Source organism: Callithrix jacchus, chromosome 2, assembly GCF_049354715.1.
Source record: "Callithrix jacchus isolate 240 chromosome 2, calJac240_pri, whole genome shotgun sequence".
Classification (NCBI taxonomy): domain Eukaryota; kingdom Metazoa; phylum Chordata; class Mammalia; order Primates; family Cebidae; genus Callithrix; species Callithrix jacchus.
Window position 1 is genome coordinate 56864766 of NC_133503.1, and position 26237 is coordinate 56891002.

General features: G+C 42.5%; 1 protein-coding gene across 27 annotated transcripts in view; it reads left to right on the forward strand.

Annotated features, from left to right (window-relative positions):
• The window catches only part of MAD1L1 (mitotic arrest deficient 1 like 1), a 415821-nt gene that overhangs the window by 53929 nt on the left and 335655 nt on the right, over nucleotides 1-26237 (forward strand). For 10 of the 27 annotated variants that reach the window (XR_013531716.1, XM_035289591.3, XM_078363892.1 and 7 more), the window contains one exon: nucleotides 5773-5859. The exons of the other annotated variants lie outside the window; for them this stretch is intronic. Coding sequence is in view for 9 of the 10 variants with exons in the window: in XM_035289591.3 (XP_035145482.1) it covers nucleotides 5773-5859 (87 nt within the window). In the remaining variant the exon portion in view is untranslated. The remainder of the gene's footprint in view (nucleotides 1-5772; nucleotides 5860-26237) is intronic. 27 annotated transcript variants of the gene reach the window in all.

Genomic DNA, 26237 nt, shown 5'->3' on the forward strand with positions numbered 1-26237 from the left:
TTGTATGTTTTGAATATTATTCTCTTAATACAATTTCCAAACATTTTCTCTCATTCTGTAGGTTGTGTTTTCAGTCTGTTGATAGTGTCCTTTGACATACAAAATTTTAAACCTTTAAAACTAAGGTTTCATTTGTTTTTCTTTTTGTTATTGTCTATGCCTTTGATGTTATATTCAACAAATCTGTGCCAAATCCAATGTCATAAACCTTCTCTCCTTTTTTTTTTTTTTCTAAGAGTTTTATAGTTTTAGGTCTTATATTTAGGTCTTTGATTTGTTTTGGGTTAATTTTTTGTGTATGTTTTAAGGGCCCAATTTCATTCTTTCACATAAGGAGACCAGTTTTCCCAGCACCAGGTATTGAAATGCTTGTCCATTCTTCATTGAATGGTTTTGGCACCCTTGTCGAATATCATTCAAACTTATGAAAGGGTTTATTTCTAGGATCTGTACTGTATTTCATGGGTCCATATGTCTGTCATTATATCAGCACCACACTCTTTTGATTACTGTGGCTTTGCAGTAAGTTTTGACTTAAGAAAATGTGACTCTTAGACTGGGTGCAGTGGCTAACGCCTGTAATCCCAGCACTTTGGGAGGCCGAGGTGGGTGGATCACCTGAGGTCAGGAGTTTGAGATAAGCCTGACCAACATGGTGAAACCCCATCTCTAGTAAAAATACAAAAATTAGCCGGCATGGTGGTGTGCGCCTGTAATCCCAACTAGTTGGGAGATTGATATGAGTGAATTGCTTGAACCTGGGAAGCAGAGGTTGCAGTGAGCTGAGATTACGCCATTACACTTCAGCCTGGGCAACAAGAACGAAACTCTGTCTCAAAGAAAAAAAAAAAAAAAAAGAAAATGTGACTCTTTCAACTTTGTTCTTCCTTTTCAAGATTACTTTGGCTCCTTGGGGTCCCTTGAAATTTCATGTAAATTTTAGGATAGATTTTCCTATTTCTGCAAAATGTTTAGTTAGGTCTTGATAGGGATTGCATTGAATGTCAAGATGTCTTTGGGTGGTGTTGACATCATAACAGCAAGTTTTCCACATGTGGTGCTTTCTGCAATAATCTTTTCAAACTGTTGTACTAAAATTCATTGGTATGTATTGCACTTTGAATAGACTTTTGTCCAAGCATGGTTATGTAACATCGTACATTACTCATTTGAAAATATTGACTCACTGAATTATATAGGTCTTTTATTATTCCTTATTAAAAAATCACAAGATAATCACTACAAGTTATTGAAGAATCTTTAAATATTAGGAATCCATCCAACTTGTGGTGGCATATACAAATTTTTAAGAATTTGGATATGTGTTTGACAGCTTGAGTTTTATTATTGTTAACAAAGACTCTTCGTTGTATTCTTTCAAATGATAACATTTATTTAATTCATTTTTGAGAAAATGTCTACCAGATGCTTAAGCCTGAGTAACTATTGTTTGTCAGTTATTTTTAAAGTAAAATATTTTACATAAAAAGTGGCTAGTTCAGTTCACAACTCAAACACAGAAGACCAAACATCGCACTTTAGTATGCACCAGAAATGATTTACATGTACTTTCTGTTTCTTCACACAGAATATTGAGATACTATCAAGGGGTTAAGATTTAACAAAGTGAATATGTTTACTGGGCATAGTACTCCTGTAGTCCCAGCTGCTCGGAGAGTTGAGGTTGGAGAGTCACTTGGGCCCAGGAGTTTGTGGCTGTAGGGAGCTGTGATTGTGGCTGTCGGTAGCCACTGCAGTCCAGCCTGGGCAACATAGCAAAGGCCCCATGTGGTGCCCCTGGTTTGTTTCATTGACTTGTTTTACCCATCATTGCTTTTGTATCTTCAGTCCAAATGTCATCATAGTTAAAAGAAAAAAGGCAAATGATAGCTTATTATTATTAGTTTTTATTTTTTTGACCACAGCCTTCTGGGTTCAAGTGATTCTCTCACCTCAGCCTCCCCAGTAGCTGGGAAAACAGGCATGTACCACCATACCTGGCTAATTTTTGCATTTTTTGGCAGAGATGGGTTTTTGCCATGTTGTTCAGGCTGGTCTTGAACTCCTGACCTCAGGCAATCTGCCTATTGCAGTCTACCAAAGTGCTTGGATTACAGGTGTCAGTCACTGCACCCAGCCACTTAGTATTATTATAAAAATAGTTTTGATGGCCTGCACGGTGTCTCACACCTGTAATCCCAGCACTTTGGGAGGCCAAAGTGGGCAGATCACCTGAGGTCAGCGGTTTGAGACCAGCCTGGCCAACATGGCAAAACCCCTTATCTACTAAAAATACAAAAATTAGCCAGGTGTGGTGGTGTGTGTACCTGTAGTCCCAGCTACTTAGGAGGCTAAGGCAGCAGAATCACTCGAACCTTGTAGGTAGAGGTTGTAGTGAGCTGAGATTGTGCCACTGTACTCCCGCTTGGGAGACAGAGCGAGGCTGTCTCAGAAAAAAACAAAAAAACAAAAACAACAGCAAAAAAAAAAAAAAAGAAAATAGTTTTGATATTACAAACAAAGACTGCCCAGAAGGGTGTCTGTAGATTATAGTTACAGAACTGTTGTCCTGGCACTGAGTCCTAAATGGCCAGAAGGAACAATCTCACAAGTTGGACTTTCATGTGATCCTACAGTTCTGTGACATGTTCTTCAAGATCCATACTCACTCTAAAAAAAGCTCAAACAGTACAGAATTAAAGGGAAACTTGCTTGTATTTCTCTGCTTTTTAAATTCTGCTCTATCCCAGGCTAACATTACAGTTTGCTGTAAGTCGTCTTAGATAATTTCTATGTGCATGGACATTTTGTGTGCATAACAAATGACATTATACAGTCTGTATTGTTGGATTATTTTCCCTTAGATTGACTTACTTGAAATTTCTGGTGTTTACTCTTTAATAGATGTTATTCCATCATAGAATACACATATTTTAGCCATTTTTCCTTATTAGCATACACTACAGTTGCTTCCAACTTTTTCTTTTTGCTATTAACATGCAGAGATTTAGTGAACACCATTTCATTAAACATATATTTTTTTAAGCGTATCTGAAAGATGATTTTTATTGATGGGAATACTAAGGTATAAGATATGAATATTTAACACTTTAATAATTTTTGCCAAATTACTTTCCAGAATTACACTTCTATTAACAGTACTTAAGATTGCCCATTTTTCTGATAATATTCATTGATGTTGGTTTTCAGTGTTTCAAATTTTTGCCCTTTGCACTTAAGGTAGATGTGGTATTCTTAGTATAGTGCTTTCTGTGGCAGATGTTTCAGACAACAGTGCTTCTTGCCTGCAGGCGTGTCTGGCTTTCCTGGTAGCTTTTAGGCTCTCAGGGACCCCTCCCTAATGGACCAACTGGGGTCAAGGGCTCTGAAAATGTCCACCCTGGCCCAAGAGCCTCCTGAACAGGTGGGTTTGGGTTGGGGGTGAGTCTAGTGGCTTAGATGACAATGGAAATCCCTTATAACTGGAGGTAGAAGATACATTCTTGCCTGTTATTTTTATTTTTCTGTCCTCATCTTGACTGTCAGATTCTTGCCTTTTCCAGCATCAATCCCCAGTCACAGTAGCTTCCCAGGATTAAAATGGTCTCTCTTTCATGAAACTTGTTTAGAAATCTAGAAGCATTAAAAAAAGAAAAAAAAACCCAAAATCTAGAAGCATGCACATGGCTTAGAAAAATGCGTTTGTGTTGCCAGATGCAGTTCCCTTGCTTTGACAGTGGCATTCAATGTGGTCTTTTAAAAAAGAAGAAACTCTCTTTCTATTCCTTTAACATATTTTTTGAGATAATAGTTACATACAGTGAAATGGACAGATCTTACGTATATATTTCAGTGGGTATTGAAAATGTACCACCTGTGTAATCACTGCCTCAGTCAAGCTGCAGAAAGTTTCTGTTACCTCTAGAAGTTCCTTCTGGTCTCTTCAATCAATTCCTACCCCTGGGAGACAAGCGCTGTTCTGATTTCTATTACCATAAATTAGTTTTGTGTGTTCTTGAATTGTAAATAAATGGAATTGTACTGTGTTTATTCTTAAATTGCTGTCATCTTTTGCCTAAGGCTGGGACTAGGGGAAGGTGAGATAGTCTGGGATCTGCACCGCACACCCCAGTGAGATTCTCGGAGTGATCACCTCCTGAAAGTTTGTATACCAGCGTCTATCTCTCTTGCTTTCACCCTTGTCTTGACCCTATTTTTGGACAACAGAGTGTTTTTGAGATTCAGCCTTGTTCTGGGGAGATGAGTAGTTTATTTTAATTTATTTTTTATTATTTATGTATTTTTTGAGACAGAGTTTTACTCTTGTCCAGGCTGGAGTGCTATGGTGTGGTCTTGGCTCACTGTAACCTCTGCCTCTGGGTTCAAATGATTTTTCTGCCTCAGCCTCCTGAATAGCTTACAGGTGCACAGCACCACGCCCAGCTAATTTTTGTATTTTTAGTAGAGATGGGGTTTCACCATGTTGGCCAGGCAGGTCTCGAACTCCTGACCTCAGTTGATCTGCCTGCCTTGGTCTTCCAAAGTGCTGGGATTACAGGTGGGAACCACTGTGCCCAGCCAAATGGTTCATTTTTAACTTGTACAAATCTGCTTGTTTGTTTCTCTGTTTCCTGTCTGAGGACATTCGGGTTGTTTCCCAGTAGCTGGCTGTTAGGAGTATAGCTGCGGTTAATTCACATCCACATCCTATGTGCATTCATTCTCCTACACACATCCTATGTGTGTTTTCATTCTCTAAGTCAGCACCCAGAAGTAAACTTGCTGGGCCTTTTAGTAAGTGTGCATGTATAACTTCATAAGAAACTGCCAAACTGTCTTCCAAAAGTGGTGATATGATTTTATGCTCCTACCTGCAATGAATGAGATTCTGTTAGCATTATATTTTCACCAGTATTTGGTGTGGCTGTTTATTTTTTTAAAAACCCTTTATTCCAGTGGGTGTGCAGCATTACTTACTTTTGGATTAACTCACATTTCCCTAGTGACTAGTTCCCTAGTCAGTGAATATGTTGTGCTCCTTCTTGTGCTTAATGGCTTTGTATATATTCTTTGGGAAGTGTTTGTTCTTAGTCGTTTGGAAAGTTGTATTGGTTTGTTTTCTTTCTGTTACTGATTTTTACAAGTTCTTTATTCTGGATACACGTTTTTCATCCAGGTATGTCTTGTCAACATTTTTTCCCAGTCTGTGGCTTGCATTTTCATTTTAAAAAAAATTTTTAAATTATTAAAATATACATGACTACTACTATAAGATTGACTGTTTTTTTCTTTTCTTTTTTTTTTTTTTGAGACAGAGTCTCACTCTGTCACCTAGGCCAGAATACAGTGGTACGATCATAGCTTACTGCAGCCTCTAACTCCTGGGCTCAAGTGATCCTTTCACCTCAGCTTCCTGAGTAGCTGGGAATACAGGTGTGAGCCACCACACCTGGCTAATTTTTTCTTTTTGGTGGAGATAGGATCTCGCTATGTTTCCTAGATTGGACTTGGAGTTGTAGCCTCAAGTACTTCTCCTGCACTGGCCTCTCAAAAGTGCTGGGATTATAAACATGAGCCACCATGCCCTGCTGATTGACTGTCTTAAAGTGTTTAATTTGGTGGTTTGTAGTATATTTGTAAGGTTGCACACTCATACCCACTGTCTAATTCCAGAACATTGTCATGGTCCCCAAAGGAAGCCCTGTTGGCAGAAATTCCCCATTCTCCTTTTCTCCAGCCCCTGGCAGCCACTCCTCTGCTCTTTGTCTCTAGGTTTGCATGTTCTGGACGTTGTGTATCAGTGGAATCCTGCCATAGGTGGCCTCTGTGCTGGTGGCCTCCACTCAGCACGTTCTCAAGGTGTGTCCACACTGTGGCATGAATCAGCGCTCCCTTCCGCCACATGGCAAGTAGTAATATCCAGTTGCGCCGCCAGAACACATTTCAGTAACACATTTATCAGTTGATAGACATGTGGATTGTTTTCACTTTCTGGCTATTACAAGCATTCAAATATAAGTTTTTGTATGAGACTTTTTTTTTACTTCTCTTGGGTATATATTTTGGAGTGAAAAGCCTGGGTTACATGGTAACTCTTTATTTAGCTTTTTTAGGAGTTGCCAAACTATTTTCCATGGTAGCTATACCATTTTCCATTCTCACCAGCAGTATATGAGGATTCCAGTTTCTCAGGATTTTCCACCCTTGTTATTATGTCTTTTTTCTTACGGTCATCCTGTGGGTATGGAGTAGTATCTTACTGTGAATTTTTTTTTAAATGACTGCATGGTTTTTCATTAGATGGATATACCATAATTTAAACAATGACTAATTATGGGAAAAAAATTATTTCCAGTTATATTTTATAATCTTTATTGTTTATATCAGTAGGAATTAATTTTTTAATAGGATTTTATTTTTTATTTCAATACATTTTGGGGAACATGTGGTGCTTGATTGAATGGAAAAGTTCTTTAGTGGTGATTTTTGAAATTTTGGTGCACCTGTCACTTGAGCAGTATACACTGCTCCCAGTGTGTAGTCTTTTATCACTCACCCTTTACCCCTGAGTCTCCAGAGTCCATTATATCACTCTTACACCTTTGTGTCCTTATAGCTTAGCCCCCACTTATAAGTGAGAACATACAATGTTTGTTTTTCTATTCCTGAGTTACTTTACTTAGAATAATGATCTCCAACTCCTTCCAAGTTGCTGTGAATGCCATTATTTTATTCCTTTTTATGGCTGAGTAGTATTCTATGGGGTATGTATATACACACACACATACGTGTACAGCACATTTTCTTTATCCACCCGTTGCTTGACGGGCATTTAGGCTGGTTCCATGTTTTTGCAGTTGCAAATTATGCTGCTGTGAACATGCGTATGCAAGTGTCTTTTTCATAGGATGACTTCTTTTCCTCTGTAGGATTGCTGGATCAAATGGTAGCTCTACTTTCAGTTCTATAAGGAATCTCTATACTGTTTTCCATAGTGATTGTACTGGTTTACATTCCCATGAGCAGTGTAAAAGTGTTCCCTTTTCACCACATCCGTGCCAACATCTGTTATTTTTTGATTTTTAAATTGTGACCATTCTTGCAGGAGTAAGGTGGTATGCATTGTGGTTTTGATTTGTATTTCCCTGATAATTAGTGATGTTTAGCATTTTTTTGTCTTATTTGGTTTTTATTTGTACTTCTCATGGCTAATGTGAAACTGAGTGGAAACTTTAGTGACAGCACAGAACAAAGACACAAACACTACGGAATTAGTTTAGAAGTCATGAAACAAGTAAAAGACAACTACAGACAGCAGCAAGCCTGGGGAAGGGCAGATAATCTGATTTCCAGAGTTGCCACAAAAATCAGAAGCCAAGAAGCAAAAAGTATAATTCATACATAGTGGAAAAAGCAATCAGTAGAAGCAGAGTATCAATATAAAGAAATTATATAGAGAAGCCACATAGAAATTCTACAGATGAAAAGTACAGCAACTGAAATGAAAATTTACTAGATAAGCTCACCGGCATATTTGAGCAGCAGCAGAAAGAATCGGCAAACCTGAAGATAGGTCAATCAAGATTATCCGGTATGGGGAATAAAGAAGAGAGAGAAGAAAAATGAAGAGTGGATAGGTGCTTTTTCTACTTCTCTTCAGCATTGTGCTGGAAGCTCTACCCAAGGACGTTTATGCAAGGAGAGGAAACAGAAGACATCCAGATTGGAAAGGAAGGAGAAAACTATCTCTGTTTGCATAAGATGTGATTTTATACATTAAAAAATGGAAAGAATACACATTTGCAAGTTACTGGAGCTAATAAACAAGTTCAACAAAGTTTCAGGATACAAGATCAATTTGTAAAAATTAGTTATATTTCTGTACAGTAGCATTGAACAATACAATAACAGTTTTTATCCACAGAAATACTTTGCTTTTCTAATTGGCTTTTTACTTTGTTTCATGTGCTACAGAAACAATCTCAGTTTCCTCGACAGTTACACTATTTTTATTATAAAACCTCATTAGACATTTCATAGTTGAAAACTCTCAGTCATAAATTAACCATGGCCATCAAGTCTCTGATCTGTGGACAGTTTTTTGTTTGCCTCTAATGCTTGTCCAGAAGGTCAGCATGCTATAGGCCAGAGTCTCTATCTTCAGCAAAGGCCAGTCTCAGAATGAATATTAGAGATTTCCTGAGATACCTGGAACTGGTAAGTCCTTGATGAGGGGCTCCAGTGCATGCCGGGCCAGGTGGTGACCACTCTGCCTTTTGCCCCCACATCCTGCTTGCTCAGAGTTTCAAGGTGAGCAAGAGGGAGAACCCAGGGCCTTCACAGGCCTTTCCAAGCCTGTGTGCAAGATGCATGGACATGGTGCTTTAGAACCTCAGTCCTCGTGGACAGCTCATTTCTTAGCTTTTCTGTGTCAGCATTTTTGGTGAGCCTTTTGTTTGCCACTGGTGTCATTTCAGCTGTTTGTGATGTTGAAGTGGTTGACGGACTCATCCCCCCACCAAGTTTTTGCCCTGGGAGAGGTTTGGGGAGGTCAAATCAATACAGGACTTTCTTTCTTTTCTTTGTTTCTTTGAGACAGAGTTTTGTTCTTGTTGCCCAGGCTGGAGTGCAGTGGCACAATCTTGACTCACTGTGACCTCCGTCTCCCAATTCAAGCGATTCTCCAGCTCAGTCTCCTGGTAGCTGGGATTACAGGTGCCCACGACCATGCCCAGCTCATTTTTTGTTTGGGGTTTCACCACGTTGGCCAGGCTGGTCTCAAACTCCTGGTCTCCGGTGATCTGCCCGCGTTGGCTTCCCAAAGTGCTAGGTTTACAGGCATGAGCCACCATGCCTGGCCCATACTCTACTTTAAATGAAAAATCTTTAAACAGCCTGCAAGACTGTATATCCTCCCCAACTCCAGCCACCCCACATCCACCAAAGTGCTGGGACTAGAGGTGTGAGCCACTGTGCCAGGCATAAGAAAGGACTTTCAGTTGGTTTCTTAAGGTAGCAGTAAGTGGCCCACATGGGTCAAATAATAACTCTTCTTTGGAGGAGTTCTTTGAAGAAGACATGATTTTATACATGTTATTTGTATAAATGATAAAATACCATTCTTTGGGAATGATATTTTGAGAGATGCCAGCCCCATTCTGCTCCCTCTGTCCTGGGAGTGTAGACTGTTATTTTTCCAGGCCATCATGGAGGTATGGTGTGTGGACTGGGACCAAGGTGAGTTAAAATGCCACCAAGTACACTCTTCTTGAGAGCCACCTGATTTTCTTGACCAAACATTCCTGGGTTGCTGTAAGCCTTTGGTTAGTTTTCAGAGTTCAAAAAGTTCATTCTGACCATTCTAGTCACTCTTCTGTTGCTTTTATGGTGGAGCAAACTTCCACAGGTTCTTACTCTCACATTTTTACTGAGATCTTAGTGTTTGGGATGAGGAAAAAGTTTTGACTTTGATGAAATCCAATTTATCAATTTTTTTCTTTTTTGATAGTAAGTTTGTTCATTCGTTCTTTTTTTTAAATTTTTTTAAATTTTTATTTTTGAGAGGATTCTCATTCTGTCACCCAGGCTGGAATGTGGTGTGATCTCAGCTCACTGCAATCTCCATCTCCTGGGTTCAAGCGATTCTCCTGCCTCAGCCTCCCAAGTAGCTGGGATTATAGGCACCCACCACCACACCTGGCTAATATTTGTATTTTTAGTAGAAACGGGGTTTTGCCTTTTTGGCCAGGCTGGCCTCAAACTCCTGATCTCAGGCCCGCCTCAGTCTCCTACAGTGCTGGGATTACAGGCTTGAACCACTGTGTCTAGCCTAATTTCTGTGCTTTAAGAACTCTTCCATTTTGTGGTTGCAAATTAATTTATGTTTTCTACCTGTCCATTTGGGTGAATTCCCGTCTTCTTGAGGTCCTCCTAGTACCCTGAGGTTCCTGTCTTTCCAGGAAGTGGCCTTGTCCTCTGGAAGATGGGAGAGTTCTGTTGCTATTGGCTGCATATGCACAGCAATCTTGACCTTTCAGAGTGGTTGGTCCTGCTTTATCCAATCAGCATTGTTCTCATATGATACTTGGGTAAGGCACTAGTTGTACGATTTGTCCAATCCTATCATGTTAAAAAGGAGGAAAGGTTTTTATTGAATCTACTGCTATGAAAATTAAGGAGACTCAGTAAGAGTTTCTGAACTCTGGGATGCCAGTGAGGGTCAGAGATCATTTGAAAATATTTCATTTTTATCAAAGCCAAGTTCAACAAATTGTTGTAGGTTAACTAGCTTAAGAAGAAAGTGCAATCACTTCCCTTTGTATCCAGAAAATAGAACATAAAACCAACATCCACTAAATAACCTCAATAAAACTTCCCTCTTCAGTTCATTTAGTTCTGTGTAGTTAATTCTTATCCTGTTAGATCTAGGGTTTATAATCTCATGAAACCATGTGCTTCTTGCCTGAAATGAAGTCTGGACTCACCCTACTGGTGTGTTTAAAAGTGGTGTAGGGCTCAATCCAAGATGGCCGCTTAGGAACAGCTCAGGATTGCAGCTCCCAGTGAAAGCACAGAGGGTGAGTGGATGCTGCATTTCCAGACGGATTTTTTATTGCCCACAGACCAGGAGATTCCCAGGCGGAGGAGCCCCACAGGTCACCAGCATGGCTGTTTTGGCCAGCGTGGCTGCTTTGCCCGGCGTGGCTGCTTAGCCTGGCGCGGCGGTTCTCTGTACAAAATACACAGGTCCGGGTGCCCTTTTAGTTGGCAATTGGAGCCCTGGGAAGTCGCCCATTCATCTGATTAAAAAGGGGACAGAACAGGGAGCCAGGCCAGGAGATTCCTGGGCAGAAAAAGCGCCACGAATCTCAGTGCTGCTGTTTAAGCCGACACAGTGAGTTGCTGCACGGGCAGTCACAGAGATCCCAGCGCCTTTTCAACAGGCGACTGGAACACCTGGGAGAGAGTTGACTATTCAACTAAAAAAAAAAAAAAGGCTCTGAGGCAGGGAGCCAGGTGATCAGGCTCGGCTGGTCCCACCCCCACAAAAGAACAGCAATCAGAAACTCTCTGGATTAAGAGTTTCACAGCAAGCACAGCTGAATCCGGGAGGGTCTAGCTCTGTGGGGGAGGGGCGTCTGCCATTCCCGAGGCACTCTACCACTATGGAGATAGTCCACCATTACTGAGGCAGCCTGCTGTTGCCAAGGCAACCTGCCATTACAGAGAGAGTCCACCAATACAGAGGTGGGCCACCATTGCTGAGGCAGTTCTAACTATCCCCATATAAACAGGACTGCAGGGAAGTTCACACGGCAGCTGGGTGGAGCCCACAGCAGCTCAGCAAAGCCTCTGCAGGCAGACAGTGACTAGGCTGCCTCCTTGCTGGGCAGGGCAGCCCTGAAAAAAAAAGGCAGCAGCACAATGGAAACTCATAAATAAAGCCCTAACTCTCTGGGACAGAGCACCTGGGAACAAAAAGCAGTTTATGAGTTCTGCTGCAGAAGACCTAAATGTACCTGCCCAGCAGTTCTGAATAAACAATGGAGCTCACAGCTCAGCACTTGAGCTCCTATAAAGGACAGACTGTCTCCTCAAGCAGCTCCCTGACCCCCATATAACCAAAGAGTCACCTCATAAAGGAGAGATCAGACTGACATTTGGCAGGTATCCTCCGGGGACAAAGATAGCAGAAGAAGAAACTGGTAGCAACCCTTACTGTTCTGCAGCTGCTGCAGGTGATCCCTGGGTAAGCAGGGCCTGGAGTGGACCTCAGCAGTCCTACAGCAGAAGGGCCAGATTGTTAGAAGGAAAACTAAGAAACAGAAATAACTTCATCATCAACAAACAGAATGTCCACTCAGAGACCCAATCTGAAAGTCAGCAACTACAAAGACAACAGGTGGATAAATCCACAAAGATGGGAAGAAACCAGCACAAAAAGGATGAAAACACCCAAAACCAGAACACCTCTTCTCGTACAAGGGATCACAACTCCTCATCAGCAAGGGAACAAGGCTGGATAGAGAATGAGTGTGATGAGATGACAGAATCTGGACTTTAGAAGGTGGGTAATAAGAAACTTCTATGAGCTAAAAGAACATGTTCTAACCCAATGCAAAGAAACTAAGAACCTTGAAAAAAGATTTGATGAAATGATAACAAGAATGGACAGCTTAGAGGGGAATATAAGTGAATTGATGGAGCTGAAAAACACAACACAAGAACTTTGCAAAGCATGCACAAGTTTCAACAGCCGAATTGACCAAGCAGAAGAAAGGATATCAGAGGTTGAAGATCAACTCAATGAAATAAAACAAGAAGGCAAGATTAGAGAAAAAAACGTAAAAAGGAATGAACAAAGTCTCCAAGAAATGTGGGACTATGTGAAAAGACCTAATCTACGTTTGATAGGTGTACCTGAATGTGACGAAGAGAATGAATCCAAGCTGGAAAATACTCTTCAGGATATTATCCAGGAAAACTTCCCCAACCTAGCAAGGTAGGCCAATATTCAAGTCCAGGAAATACAGAGAACACCACAAAGATATTCCTCAAGAAGAGCAACCCCAAGGCACATAATCGTCAGATTCACCAGGGTTGAAATGAAGGAGAAAATGCTAAGGGCAGCCAGAGAGAAAGGTCGGGTTATCCACAAAGGGAAGCCCATCAGACCCACAGCAGATCTCTCGGCAGAAACCCTACAAGCCCAGCCAAAGTAAGCTTCATAAGTGAAGGAAAAATAAAATCCTCTGCGAACAAGCAAGTACTCAGAGATTTCATCACCACCAGGCCTGCTTTACAAGAGCTCCTGCAAGAGGCACTAAGCACGAAAAGGAACAACCAGTACCAGCCACTCCAAAAACATACCAAATGGTAAAGAGCATCAACACAATGAAGAATCTGCATCAACTAACGGGCAAACCAGTCAGCTAGCATCAAAATGGCAGTATCAGATTCACAGATAACAATATTAACCCTAAATGTAAATGGCCTAAATGCCCCAATTGAAAGACACAGACTGGCAAATGGATAAAAAGCCAAAACCCATTGGTGTGCTGTATCCAGGAAACCCATCTCACATGCAAGGATACACAAAGGCTCAAAGTAAAGGGATGGAGGAAGATTTACCAAGCAAATGCAATGCAAAAAAAAAAAAAAAAAAAAAAAGCAGGAGTTGCAATTCTCATCTCTGATAAAATAGACTTTAAAGCAACAAAGATCAAAAGAGACAAAGAAGGACATTACATAATGGTAAAAGGATCAATGCAACAAGAAGAGCTAAGGATCCTAAATATATACGCACACAGTGTAGGAGCACCCAGATACATAAGGCAAGTTCTTAATGACTTACAAAGAGACGTAGACTCCCACACAATAATAGTGGGAGACTTTAACACTCCACTGTCAATATTAGACAGATCAACCAGACAGAAAATTAACAAGGATATCCAGGACTTGAACTCAGACCTGGAACAAGCAAACCTGATAGACATTTACAGAACTCTCCACCCCAAATCCACAGAATATACATTCTTCTCAGCACCACATCACACCTACTCTAAAACTGACCACATAATTGGAAGTAAATCACTCCTCAGCAAATGCAAAAGAATGGAAATCATAACAAACAGTCTCTCAGACCACAGTGCAATCAAGTTAGAACTCAAAATTCAAAAACTAACTCAGAACTGCACATCTTCATGGAAACTGAACAACTTGCTCTTGAATGTTGACTGGATAAACAATGAAATGAAGGCAGAAATAAAGATGTTCTTCGAAACCAACGAGAATGAAGAAACAACATACCAGAATCTCTGGGGCACATTTAAAGCAGTCTCTAGAGGAAAATATATAGCAATAAGTGCCCACATGAGAAGAAAGGAGAGATCTAAAATTGATACCCTATCGTCAAAATTGAAAGAGCTAGAGGAGCAAGATCAAAAAAACTCAAAACCTAGCAGAAGACAAGAAATAACTGAGATCAGAGCAGAACTGAAGGAGATAGAGACACACAAAACCTTTAAAAAAAATCAATAAATCCAGGAGCTGGTTTTTTGAAAAGATAAACAAAATAGACCACTAGCCAGATTAATAAAAAAGAAAAGAGAGAATAACCAAATTGAAGCAATTAAAAACGATAAAGGGGAAATCACCACAGATTCCACAGAAATTCAAACCATCATCAGAGATTATGACAATCAACTCTATGCACATAAACTAGTAAACCTGGAAGAAATGGATAAATTCCTGGACACTTGCCTCCTCCCAAGCCTAAACCAGGAAGAAGTCGAAACCCTGAATAGATCAATAACAAGGTCTCAAGTTGAGGCAGCAATTAAGAGCCTACGACCCTGAAAAAGCCCAGGTCCAGACAGGTTCACAGCTGAATTCTACCAGACATAGAAAGAGGAACTGATACCATTCCTTCTGAAAGTATTCCAAATAATCCAAAAAGAGGTAATCCTTCCGAAATCGTTTTATGAGACCAACATCATCCTGATACCAAAACCCGGCAAAGACTTAACAAGAAAAGGCCAATATCCATGATGAACATAGCTGTAAAAATCTTCAATAAAATACTGGCAAGCTGATTACAACAGCACATCAAAAAGCTTATCCACCATGATCAAGTAGGAGTCATCCTGGGGATGCAAGGCTGGTTCAGCATACTCAAGTCTATAAACGTAATTCACCACATAAACAGATCCAAAGACAAAAAGCACATGATTATTTCAATTGTTGCAGAGAAGGCCTTTGACAAAATTCAACAGCCCTTTATGCTAAAAACCCTCAATAAACTCGGTATTGACAGAACGTATCTCAAAATAATAAAAGCTATTTACGACAAACCTACAGCCAATATCATACTGAATGGGCAAAAACTGGAAGCATTCCCTTTGAAATGTGGCACTAGACAAGGATGCCCTCTCTCACCACTCCTATTGAATTTAGTACTGGAAGTTCTAGTCAGAGCAATCAGGCAAGAAAAAGAAATAAAGGGTATTCAAATAGGAAAGGAGGAAGTCAAATTGTCTCTATTTGCAGATGACATGATTGTATATCTAGAAGACCCTATTGTCTCAGCCCAAAATCTCCTGAAACTGATAAGCAACTTCAGCAAAGTCTCAGGATACAAAATCACTGTGCAAAAATCACAAGCATTCCTATACACCAATAACAGACTTAAAGAGAGCCACATCAAGAATGAACTGCCATTCACAGTTGCTACAAAGAGAATAAAATGCCTAGGAATACAACTAACAAGGAATGTAAAGGACCTCTTCAAGGAGAACTACAAACCACGGCTCGACGAAATAAGAGAGGACACAAAGAGATGGAGAAACGTTCCATGTTCATGATTATGAAGAATCAATATCGTGAGAATGGCTATACTGCCCAAAGTAATTTACAGATTCAACGCTATCCCCATTAAGCCACCAATGACCTTCTTCACAGAACTGGAAAAAAACCACCTTAAACTTCATATGGAACCAAAAGAGCCCGCATAGCCAAGTCAATTCTAAGCAAAAAGAACAAAGCGGGAGGCATCACACTACTGGACTTCAAACTATACTACAAGGCTACAGTAATCAAAACAGCACAGTATTGGTACCAAAACAGAGATACAGACCAATGGAACAGAACAGAGGCCTTGGAGGCAACACAACATATCTACAACCATCCGATCTTTGACAAACCTGACAAAAACAAGCAATGGGGAAAGGATTCTCTGTTTAATAAATGGTGTTGGGAAAACTGGCTAGCCATGTGCAGAAAGCGGAAACTGGACCCCTTCCTGACACCTTACACTTAAATTAACTTCAGATGGATTAAAGACTTAAACCTAAGACCTGGCACCATAAAAACCCTAGAAGAAAATCTAGGCAAAACCATTCAGGACATAGGCATAGGCAAGGACTTCATAACCAAAACACCAAAAGCATTGGCAACAAAAGCCAAAATAGACAAATGGGACCTAATCAAACTCCACAGCTTCTGCACGGCAAAAGAAACAGTCATTAGAATGAATTGGCAACCAACAGAATGGGAAAAAATTTTTGCTGTTTACCCATCTGACAACGGGCTGATATCCAGAATTTACAAAGAGCTAAAACAGATTTACAGGAAAAAACAAACAAGCCCATTCAAAAGTGGGAAAGGATATGAACAGACACTTTACAAAAGAAGACATACATGAGGCCAAGAAACATATGAAAAAATGCTCATCATCACTGGTCATTAGAGAGATGCAAATCAAAACTACATTGAGATACCATCTCACGCCAGTTAGAATGGCGATCATTAAAGAATCTGGAGACAACAGATGCTGGAGAGGATGTGGAGAAAAAGGAACACTTTTACACTGCTGGTGGGAGTGTAAATTAGTTCAACCATTGTGGAAGACAGTGTGGCGATTCTTCAAGGACCTAGAAACAGAAATTCCATTTGACCCAGCAATCCCATTACTGGGTATATATCCAAAGGATTATAAATCATTTTACTGTAAGAACACATGTACATGAATGTTCATTGCAGCACAGTTTACAATAGCAAAGACCTGGAACCAACCCAAATGCCCATCGATGATAGACTGGACTGGGAAAATGTGGTACATATACACCATGGAATATTATGCAGTTATCAAAAACGATGAGTTCGCATCCTTTGTAGGGACATGGATGAAACTGGAAATCATCATTCTCAGCAAACTGACACAAGAGCAGAAAACACCGCATGTTCTCACTCATAGGCAGGTGTTGAACAATGAGAACAGATGGACACAGGGAGGGGAGCACTACACACTGGGGTCTGTTGGTGGGAAATAGGGGAGGGACAGCCGGGGGTGGGGAGTTGGGGAGAGATAGCATGGGGAGAAATGCCAGATATAGGTGATGGGGAGGAAGGCAGCAAATCACAATGCCACGTGTGTACCTATGCAACAGTCTTGCATGTTCTTCACATGTGCCCCAAAACCTAAAATGAAATTAAAAAAAAAAAAAAAGAAAGAAAGTGGTGTGAATGTTGCCATCGTCTCCGGAGCTTGTCCCCGCAGGTCTCAGGAGTGCACCTGTCTGCTGCAGTCCTTTTCCGGAGCCACTGAGACCACCCTTTTTGTTGAAGATGCAAACTGTGGCCTATGAGTTTATTCCAAGCTTTCAGACAGGCATTTTCAGAGTCAAACAGAAACTGTTCATAGATTACAGAGACTTGATGGCAATGGTTAATTTCTTACTGATAATTTTTCAGTGTGAAAAGCCTGATGAGGTTTTATGTAATTTTCAAACATCAAATGTCTGATGTGGTTTTAAAAAGAGTAATGTAACTAATGAGGAAATTGGGTTGTTTCTGTGGCATCCAAAACAAAGATAAAAAGGCAATTAAAAAATTAGACAAAATATTATTAGGGATAATGATTAAGCCGATTTCAAAGAAGTCAGTGGATGTTAACGTCTGATTCATTGAAATGGGTGAACATACTTTTTATGAAGAAAACAATCTTGAGATGTATAATGTTGAGACAAAATATCCCCAGAATATATCAAAGCATATCAAATGAAGACATTGAGTAAGTCTGAGATAGAGTGAACCATTTTCATAAAACCTCATGAATACATCTGCTGTGCATTCTCACTTGAGAACCAGTGGCCCAGAAAGTGCTAGATTCAAATTAAAGAAGTAATATAGCTAATCATTTTAGGTAATTGAAATTGTGGCTATACCACTATATTGTTACTTCCTGATATCAGGGAGAGCCCTTGTAGGATTCTGATCCAGAACAACTTGACCAGACTATTTCATAATTATTTTAATCTGTGTTTCTCCTGATGTTAGAACATATTATGGGATATGAAGGCATTGACATATCTTCACGGACTTCCACTGAAGTTCACCATTTCCAAAATATGCCCATTAATAAGGTGTTAGCTATTCACAGTTAACCTGGAGAAGGCTGGGCCTCGCTTCTGAATTGACCACCCTGGCCACACAGCTCACCAAGCAAACAGTTACTACTAGCATGTTTTCTGAAGGAGATTGTGCCTATCTTTTGATAAATTTAATCCTAAGAATTTTGTATTATTGATGATAATTTGAGTAGAATTTTGAAAAATGTCGCTTTTCCAATATTTGCTGCTAGTGTATAGACACAATGTAGTTTTAGTGTGCCTACAGTGTCCTGTGACTTCACTGAATTCTAGTGTATAGACACAGTATAGTTTTAGTGTGTTGATAGTGGCCTGTGACTTTGCTGGATTTACTCTTAGTGCCAGTAAGTTTCTAAGATTACTGAGGCTTTTCTGTGTAAAAATAGTGCTATTTGCAAAGAAAGACAGTTTTACTTCTTCCTCTTGAGCTTTATGCCTTTTGTTTCTTTTTTATCACATTATTACATTGTGATATAGCAGTGGTGATAGCAGACAGTTTGTTCTTATTTTTGATCTTAGGGAAAATGTTCAGTATTTCACTTTTTTTTTTTCGGAGATGGAGTCTCACTCTTTACCCAGACTATAGTGCAGTGGTACAATATTGGCTTCCTGAAACCTTTGCCTCCCGGGTACCAGTGATTTTCCTGCCTCAGCCTCCCGAGTAGCTGGGATTACAGGCATGTGCCACTATGCCTGGCTAATTTTTGTACTTTTAGTAGTGACGAGGTTTTGGCATGTTGGCCAGGCTGGTCTCGAAATTCCAACCTCAAGTGATCGGCTCGCCTTGGCCTCCCAAACTGCTGGAATTACAGGTGTGAGCCACTGTGCTTAGACTCATCCTTAGACTTAGTGGTTAATTTTAAAAATGTACCATACAACAGGTGGGCTAATGATAGTCCTTTTTTCCTGCCTGATTTTGGTTATTTGTGCCTTTTCTCTTAATGTCTTCAGATGTCTACCAACTTTATTAGCATTTTAAGGTAACTCGTTTTTGACTTGGTTGAGTTCTCACCATTGTATTTTTTTCCACTTTAAAAAATCTTTATTTCCTGTCTTAGGGTTTCTTTTGCATGCTTATGAAACTTTCTGGGTGATTGTGTGGTATGGCCTGGACGGAAGGAACCAGGGATTTAGGAGGAGGATTAGACCCATCCCTTTTGTGGTGGGAATTCCTAAGCTCTGTTAGGCTGCACATGGGCTCCTACTGGCAAGGGCAGTCATTAAACAAGCCTAAGGAATGTGGCTTACTGGTAAAATAGAAAATTAGGTTGCCAATTTTTTTCTGGGACCATTTTAGGGGATGGAGAGGATGGTGGATTGAATACATGCACCTACCTTTTTTCTTCCTGAAACCTAATGCTACAGTGAAAAAAGAGTTTTTTTATTTTTTTATTAAAAAAAATTTTTTTTTAATTAGAGAGTTGGTGATTGACTTAGCTGACTTGAGAAAACTGAATGCTAATTTGGGAGTGGGGAAAGCCAAGAGCCATCTTGTTCTGTGCCACAGAGTTTTGACCATGCTTGGAAGCTGGACTACTTACTTCCAGAGTGGCCACTCAACATAAGAGTGAGTTGTGAATTGGCTGCTCAGAGGCCCTGGTCCCTGCTCAGCCCAGTGTAGCCAGGGTGGGCATTCTGAGCAGGCTGTAAAACTGATGGTCATGCACCTGATGCATTTTGTGACAGGGCACCTTATGGACTAGGGTAAGCGAATTCTGCATGACTGCCGAAATGACCAGTTTTCGTCACCACTCAGCATTGGGTCCTGGCTGGTGGAGCAGTGTCCACTAAGCAAGAGAGTAGAGGAACCTCCTGTGGGGACTCAGACTATCGACGGGGAGGACAGAAAGGCACTGAAATCACCACTTCGCAACCCTTTTTTGTGGTAAAACTTACAGGTGACCATCACAGTTGCTCATTCAGAGCCTCCTAGACATCTGAGGGAGTCTCTGATGTAAAAGGTATAGACCAAACAAACAGAGAAAAACAGCCTAGAGGAAATGGAAATTATGCAAGGATCAAACTTCAGGGAAGAAACCTCTCATAGGCATCCTCAGTGAAATAAAAGTAGTTATTTTAACAAGAGAAGATAATGAAACGAGAAAAATATTCTCTGGAAGAAGAACTTTCAGTGAACAAGAAGAGTTCTGGGAAATCTAAAACTGTGAACAGATATGGGGAAAAAGATCAATGTAAGTGTTAGAAAAGTTAAGGAAATCCAGAAAGAAAGAAAAAAAAAAAGATCAAACAAGAGAGATGGAATACAATCTGTGGATTGGGTTCTGTGGCCATATCCAACAAGTGTAGCACAGAAATTGCAGGAAGGACAGCATAATGAAACAATTCAGGAGTACTTTCTTAGAGCCTAAGCACACTCCAGACTGAAGGACCCACCAGCCACCCAGTCCAGTGGATGAACGTCTGTGATCAAAGGCCATTGCTATGGCATGTTGTTGTGACTCCAATAATAGGGTAAAGATATAACCCTGAAAAAGCTTTCAGAAGGATGAGAATAGTTACATACAAACCAGGAATCAGGATGGCTTTGTGTTTCTAAACAGCAGCATTGGAATTTAGTGGAGAATAAAGCAATGTTGTTTAGAATTGCAGGAAAATAATTTTTAACCTTTGATTCTGTTATACCCAGTGAAACTAACAGTCACATGAGAGAGCAGACTAAAGGCACAATGGAGATTTGCAAAGTCATAAAAAAAAGTCGGTCTGGTGCTTCATACCTGTAATCCCAGCACTTTCAGAGGCTGAAGTGGGAGGACCACTTGAGTCTAGGAATTGGAGACCATTATGGGTAACAGAGTGAGACCCCATCTCTCCAACAACAACAAAAATTAGCTGGGTATGCTGGCCTGCTTGTAGTCCCAGATACTCAGAGTGTGAAGGAGTGAGGCAGGAGGATCACCTGAGCTTCTGAGGTTGAGGCCACAGTGAGCTATGACCACACCACTGCACTCCAGCCTGGGTGGCAGAGTGAGCCCCTATCTTAAAAACAAAAACAAAACCAAAAACAAGTTACCTCCTTCAAATCCTTTTTCAGAAAGCTACTGGAGGATGCATTGTACTAAGGCAGAGAAAGAGAGAGAGACTGATGACCGAGGGAGGATTGCAACACAGGGAGCAGGGTATCTGTCACGGGGGGAGCAGTGCCCGGAGATAATGCCTGTGCCCGGACAAAGATGAGATTGCTAGGCAACCTGATGCCTGGTGCACTGGGACATCTCGAGAGGAGGTTTGAACAGTTTAAAGAGCCCAGGGTGGAATGAGCGATCAACACAGACAGCTAAGCTAGTGAAAAACCCTGTCTATTAGCTTGAGGGAAAACACAAAGTAGGAAGGAAATGGAAGTTGCCACGCTTTCTTGTATGGCCTCGGCACGAGTGGTGCTGCCCTGGTTGTGTGCTCAGCCAGATGCGGGGCTCTGCCAGACGTGGGGCTCTGCCAGACGTGGGGCAGCTGGAGCTATGGTGATGGTGGTGCCTGCAGGGCAGCAGAAAGGTGGTGGGAGCAAAGCTCCATGGTCTCCTCTTTCATCCTGGGAAGTCACAGGTAATGTCTCGAACTTAAAAAATAGGAAAGTGGCAATTAAAGCCTGTCATCTAGAGGAAGGGAGGTCCGTTTCAACATAATTGACTCGAATAACTTGGAGTGTTTGCTTCTGAGGCCGGGAACTGGGGCAGGAGGTAGAGAGTGGAGGGTTGGGGGCAGCTGCTTGCCATAGCATGCCTTGGAGTTTGACTGTGTACATTTTGTTTATGTAACTTTGAAAGGAATACGTATCAATGGAGGGAAAGGAGATTTGACTGGGAATGCCAGTGGCACGTTGGCAGGTGCTGAAGTCTCAGCCAGAGGGGTGTGGGCAGAGTGCCAGGCACCATCTGGGGTATTCTGCACACACAGGCCGTGGTGTGCATACTCCCAAGAGCCATCTGATAGAGCCGCCTCGAGCGCCTCTGACTTCTGACTTCGCCCATGGGAGCCCATATGGGGCTCCAGCCTTGTCCTGTCAGCCAGCATGGCTGAGATGAGATTGTGACCAACCACATGAGTTCTCAGCTGTTTAGGGCTTTGGTTCTCTATCCCTCACCTCTGTCCCACGGAGACCTGTGTGAGGGCCCATCAGGCACTGGAACTGAGTCCTGCTGGTCCCCAGAGGTGACACCACAAGGGCTACTGACAGCTTTGCTGGATGCTGCTGGGAAGTTGAGCCGGACAAGGTGGCAAGTGGCTGCACCTGGGATGCCCCGTCCTGGTGGTGGTGCCCTCCTGTTTTCTGTTTGGGAAACACACAGTGCAGGCAGTGTTTGTGCCTTTTCCCAGAGGAACTCTTTGTCCCGAGAAGGCTTGGATGTTCTCTGGAGACTTGGGGCCTTTCATACCAGGACCATGACTTCCTCCTGATGGGCCCTGGGCCTTGGGTCTTGTGTGGAGTCAGGGTCCTGCAGGGGTGAGAGTCAGATGGAGAGTTGGAGTCTGGAGTTCACATGGGATTCTGCAGCTTCCTAACAGTGTGATCTTGGGCTAGACATGTCCTGCCTGAGCCACGTGTGCTTGTCTGTCAAATGGTCATGGCCATGGTGTCTTACAGGGTTGTGAGGAATGAGGACAGAGAATATTCACTGGGCCCTTTCCAGGTACTGCTCCAAGCACTTTGTGGACCTTCACTCCATTAGCCCTCCTTGCCCCGCTTTGAGGTGAGGGGCACTGTTGTCAAACTCATCTTTAGAGTGAGGAAGTGCAGGCAGGAGGGGTTAGCAGCTGTCCTGAGGACACACAGCCGGTGAGTGGCCAGGATCTGAACTCAGGCAGGGCAGTGTTGCGTTGTTGTGTGCTCGTCCCATCAGATAGGCCTCGTGGTGATGAGCTTGTGCATCTATCCCAGGGACCCTCCAAATGCAGCTGATTTCTGGCATCTTTTACTGGTCTGGTCTTAGGCTGAATGGTCTCATGGCACCTTCAGCAACTTGCGTGATGCTGTCTTATGGGGCATGGTGAGGCCTCAGGAATGCAGCAGCTCTGCCTTCCAGCTGCCGGGCTTCTCTGCTGTCCTTTTTCTGGCGGAGGTGATCTATACACGTCCCTACCGTAAGCCACCAGGCACTTTCAGGAATCTTTGTGCATGTGTGTGTGTGTTCTAGCCCCTACACCACAGTGTTGGCCGTCTTGTGAGCTTACTGGGTAAGACTCTTGGGTTGAGGCCTGCTGCATCCTTTGGCTGTATGACCTTAGGCAGGCAGGTTGTGGAACTGCACCCATGTTTTTATCTTTAAAATGCAGAGAATGAGAGTGCCCTTCACTTAGCTGGCACGATCCATAGGAAATGTTGCTTCTCTTCAGCAGATTATTAGGATTCTCAGAAGGTTCTCCCCAGTTCTCTTTTCTACCCCATTCATTAATGGCAGCTACCAACAGCATAGCAAGGAAGATTGGGCCCTTATGAAGCACTATTAAATTCTTCCTGTCTTGCTAAATCATCTGTGTTCCAACTGTGATCTCTGAATTGTTGAAGGAAGGAAATTGTTCTGTGTTTGATTGCCAGCCACCAACCCCACCTGTATTGCTGCCTGTCACTGGCCACTGGGAGCTTGGGGCTCCTCCGCTTCCCATCCGTGGGAGAGACAGGCCCATCCACTCAGCACCCATGCCAGGCACCTGGTTCTCATCCCTGATGCCCTGTCTTTCCCTTGTCAGCCTGTGTCATCTTTCCAGTGAATTCCTCTCCTTGCCTTCCTTGGATCCTGCTAGTTCTAGCCCATCCCACTCCTGCCATGCCGCTTAGAAACCCTTTCTCGTGCAGCGACCACCTTACTGTCACTGGCTTCACTTCCGTGTCTTGCAGCCATTCTTCACTCCAGCTCTCAGAGTGATCTGTCTGAGATGAAGCAATGAGCACAAGACCCTGCTCAAAGCTGTTTGTCTTCCCTGCTGATGTCATGATGAAGTCCTCATGTCTTGATGTGTCTGACCAGAGGTCTCCTGCCCTCACCTGGCTTTCCAGTTTCTCTGTCACCACTGTTTTACCATGCGAGTTCTCTGCTTTCTCGTGCTCTCTCAGCCCTCCCACATGCCCTCCCACACACCCTCTCAAATGCCCTCCTCTTTCATGTTATGACCCATTCCACCTGAAAACTTAGCGGCTTTGACCAGTGCTTGATAGTTTTTCAGTATTCTGCAGGTTGCCTGGGTACAACCTGGTGCCAGTTGGGGATGGGACATCCAGGATGGCTTTATGCACATGTGTGCTGCCTTGTCAGTGGCCGGAGGCAGGGCTGCCTTCTTTCCTTGGGGGTCTCTCTGTGGCTGGGACAACCTGCTTCATGAGGTGGCCAGAGCCCGTGGGGACAAGCCCTGGCATGCAGGTGCCTTAAGCCTCCTGGTCACGGTTGCAGCAGCCGTGGCCAGAGCCCAGCCCGATCTCTGTGGAAGGTACAACCAGAGGGCATGACTCCTGGAGATGGGGCTACCTTAGGTGCGTTCACCATTTAGGGTTTATCTGAATCCTGTCTCGCCTCAGGAAGCCTTCACCCAGACTGTGGTCAAGCCTCTGCTCTGTGTGCCCTCCGTGGGCCTTTGTGCTCAGTCCTGACACCTTGACCTGCTGCTTGTTCCGCCCTCCTTTAAACTCCATGCACCTAACCCATTAATTGCATACAGCGCTGGCCACAGCTCATTGCAAGAGGGCCCCTTGGCCTTTATGCCTTTTTTCCTTTGCCTTACTGGACTGGAGCAGAGTTTTTTTTTTTCCAAGTAAACAACAATTTATGTTCCTAAATACTTTTTTTCCCTTGACATGGTGAAGTGAGCAAGGTGGCTCTAGAATGTTTTTCTTAATTTTATTGCACAAGTAATGTACTTTACAAAGTGGGGAGATACAGATTCATAAAAAGGAGACCACCGTAATCCCACCAGTCGCATTCTTACCCGCTCTTAGGAGATTGCTGTTTATCTTTGCAGATTTTCACTGTATACATATGGACTTAAAAAGTACATTCCTGCAGGTGAATGTGTAGCCACCTGTGTTTGCGTCATGGGTCTCGAATGTCCTTTCTGCCACACAGGAGGTCATCCCACACGTCTTGTCATGGATTGTTTGCCTCCTGTGAATATTCAGGTTGTTTCTGGTTCTTCCTGTTCTGAACAGCACAAGGACAAACGCTGAGTACACATATCTTTTTAAAACTCACTTAATAGCTCATTCGCAGCTGGGGAAAAAACACCCAGAAAAGCCTATCAGCGAGTCTGAGCATGTCTTTCTCCTGCTTCAGCCACCATCCATGGCTCCTTGTTGCACTCAGAATAAAACCCGGGTCCTCCCTGTGACCCCTGGGCCCCACGCCCTGTTTGTCTGCCTCCTGGTCTGGGCTGCGGTTTTTCTCCACCTTCCCAGCCTTCCTCGGTGTTCCAGGCTCAGGATCTTGCCCTCGCTGCACCCTCTACCCGGGAGTCTCACCTTGTGCCTTTATGTGGCTGGTTCTCCCACACCAGCCACGTCGTCAGGGGAAGAGATTCTTAGGTGATTTTTGTCTGCTGAAGGAGAATCACAGATCAAGATGAGGTCTCCCAGTCCCTTCCTCCCGTTTAAGGACAGCCAAAGTTCAGGAAGGCCTGTGCCACACAGCAAGCTAGGGACCAGCTGGGGCCTTAGCCCAGGCCTGCAGATGCATGGCTGTTGCCTTTGTAGAGTTCTGAGGCATTTTCTTTCCCTTCATTGCTCAGCAAGTTCAAAGAGCATCTCGCTAACGATGCACCTTTTTCTGAGTTTCTGTTCGTTAAAGGCCTTTGTTCCCACATTACCTTTGATTGTTTCTCTAGAAGCCACATTTACTTGATTTTCAATTCACTGTTCTTTTTTTCTTCTTCTTTTTTTTTTTTTTAGACAGAGTCTTGCTCTGTTGTCCAGGCTAGAGTACAGTGGTGCAATCTTGGCTCACCACAACCTCTGTCTCTTGGGTTCAAGTGATTCTCCTGTCTCAGCCTCCCAATTAACTGGGACCATAGGCATGTGCCAGCATGCCAAGCTAATTTTTGTACTTTTAGTAGAGATGGGGTTTCGTCATGCTGGCCAGTCTGGTCTCAAATTTCTGATCTCAAGTGATCCGCCTACCTCAGCCTCCCAAAGTGCTGGAATTAAAGGCATGAGCCACCATGCCTGGCCAATTTACTGTTCTTTACTCTGTAATCTGCTGCCTCTTTGCCAAAGAAATCTTTGTAGGTTAGATAGGTGTGGTGAGGAGTGTGAAATTTATTATAGAATGGTTATTTTACTACTTAAAAGAATTTTTATTTTTAGAGGCAGAG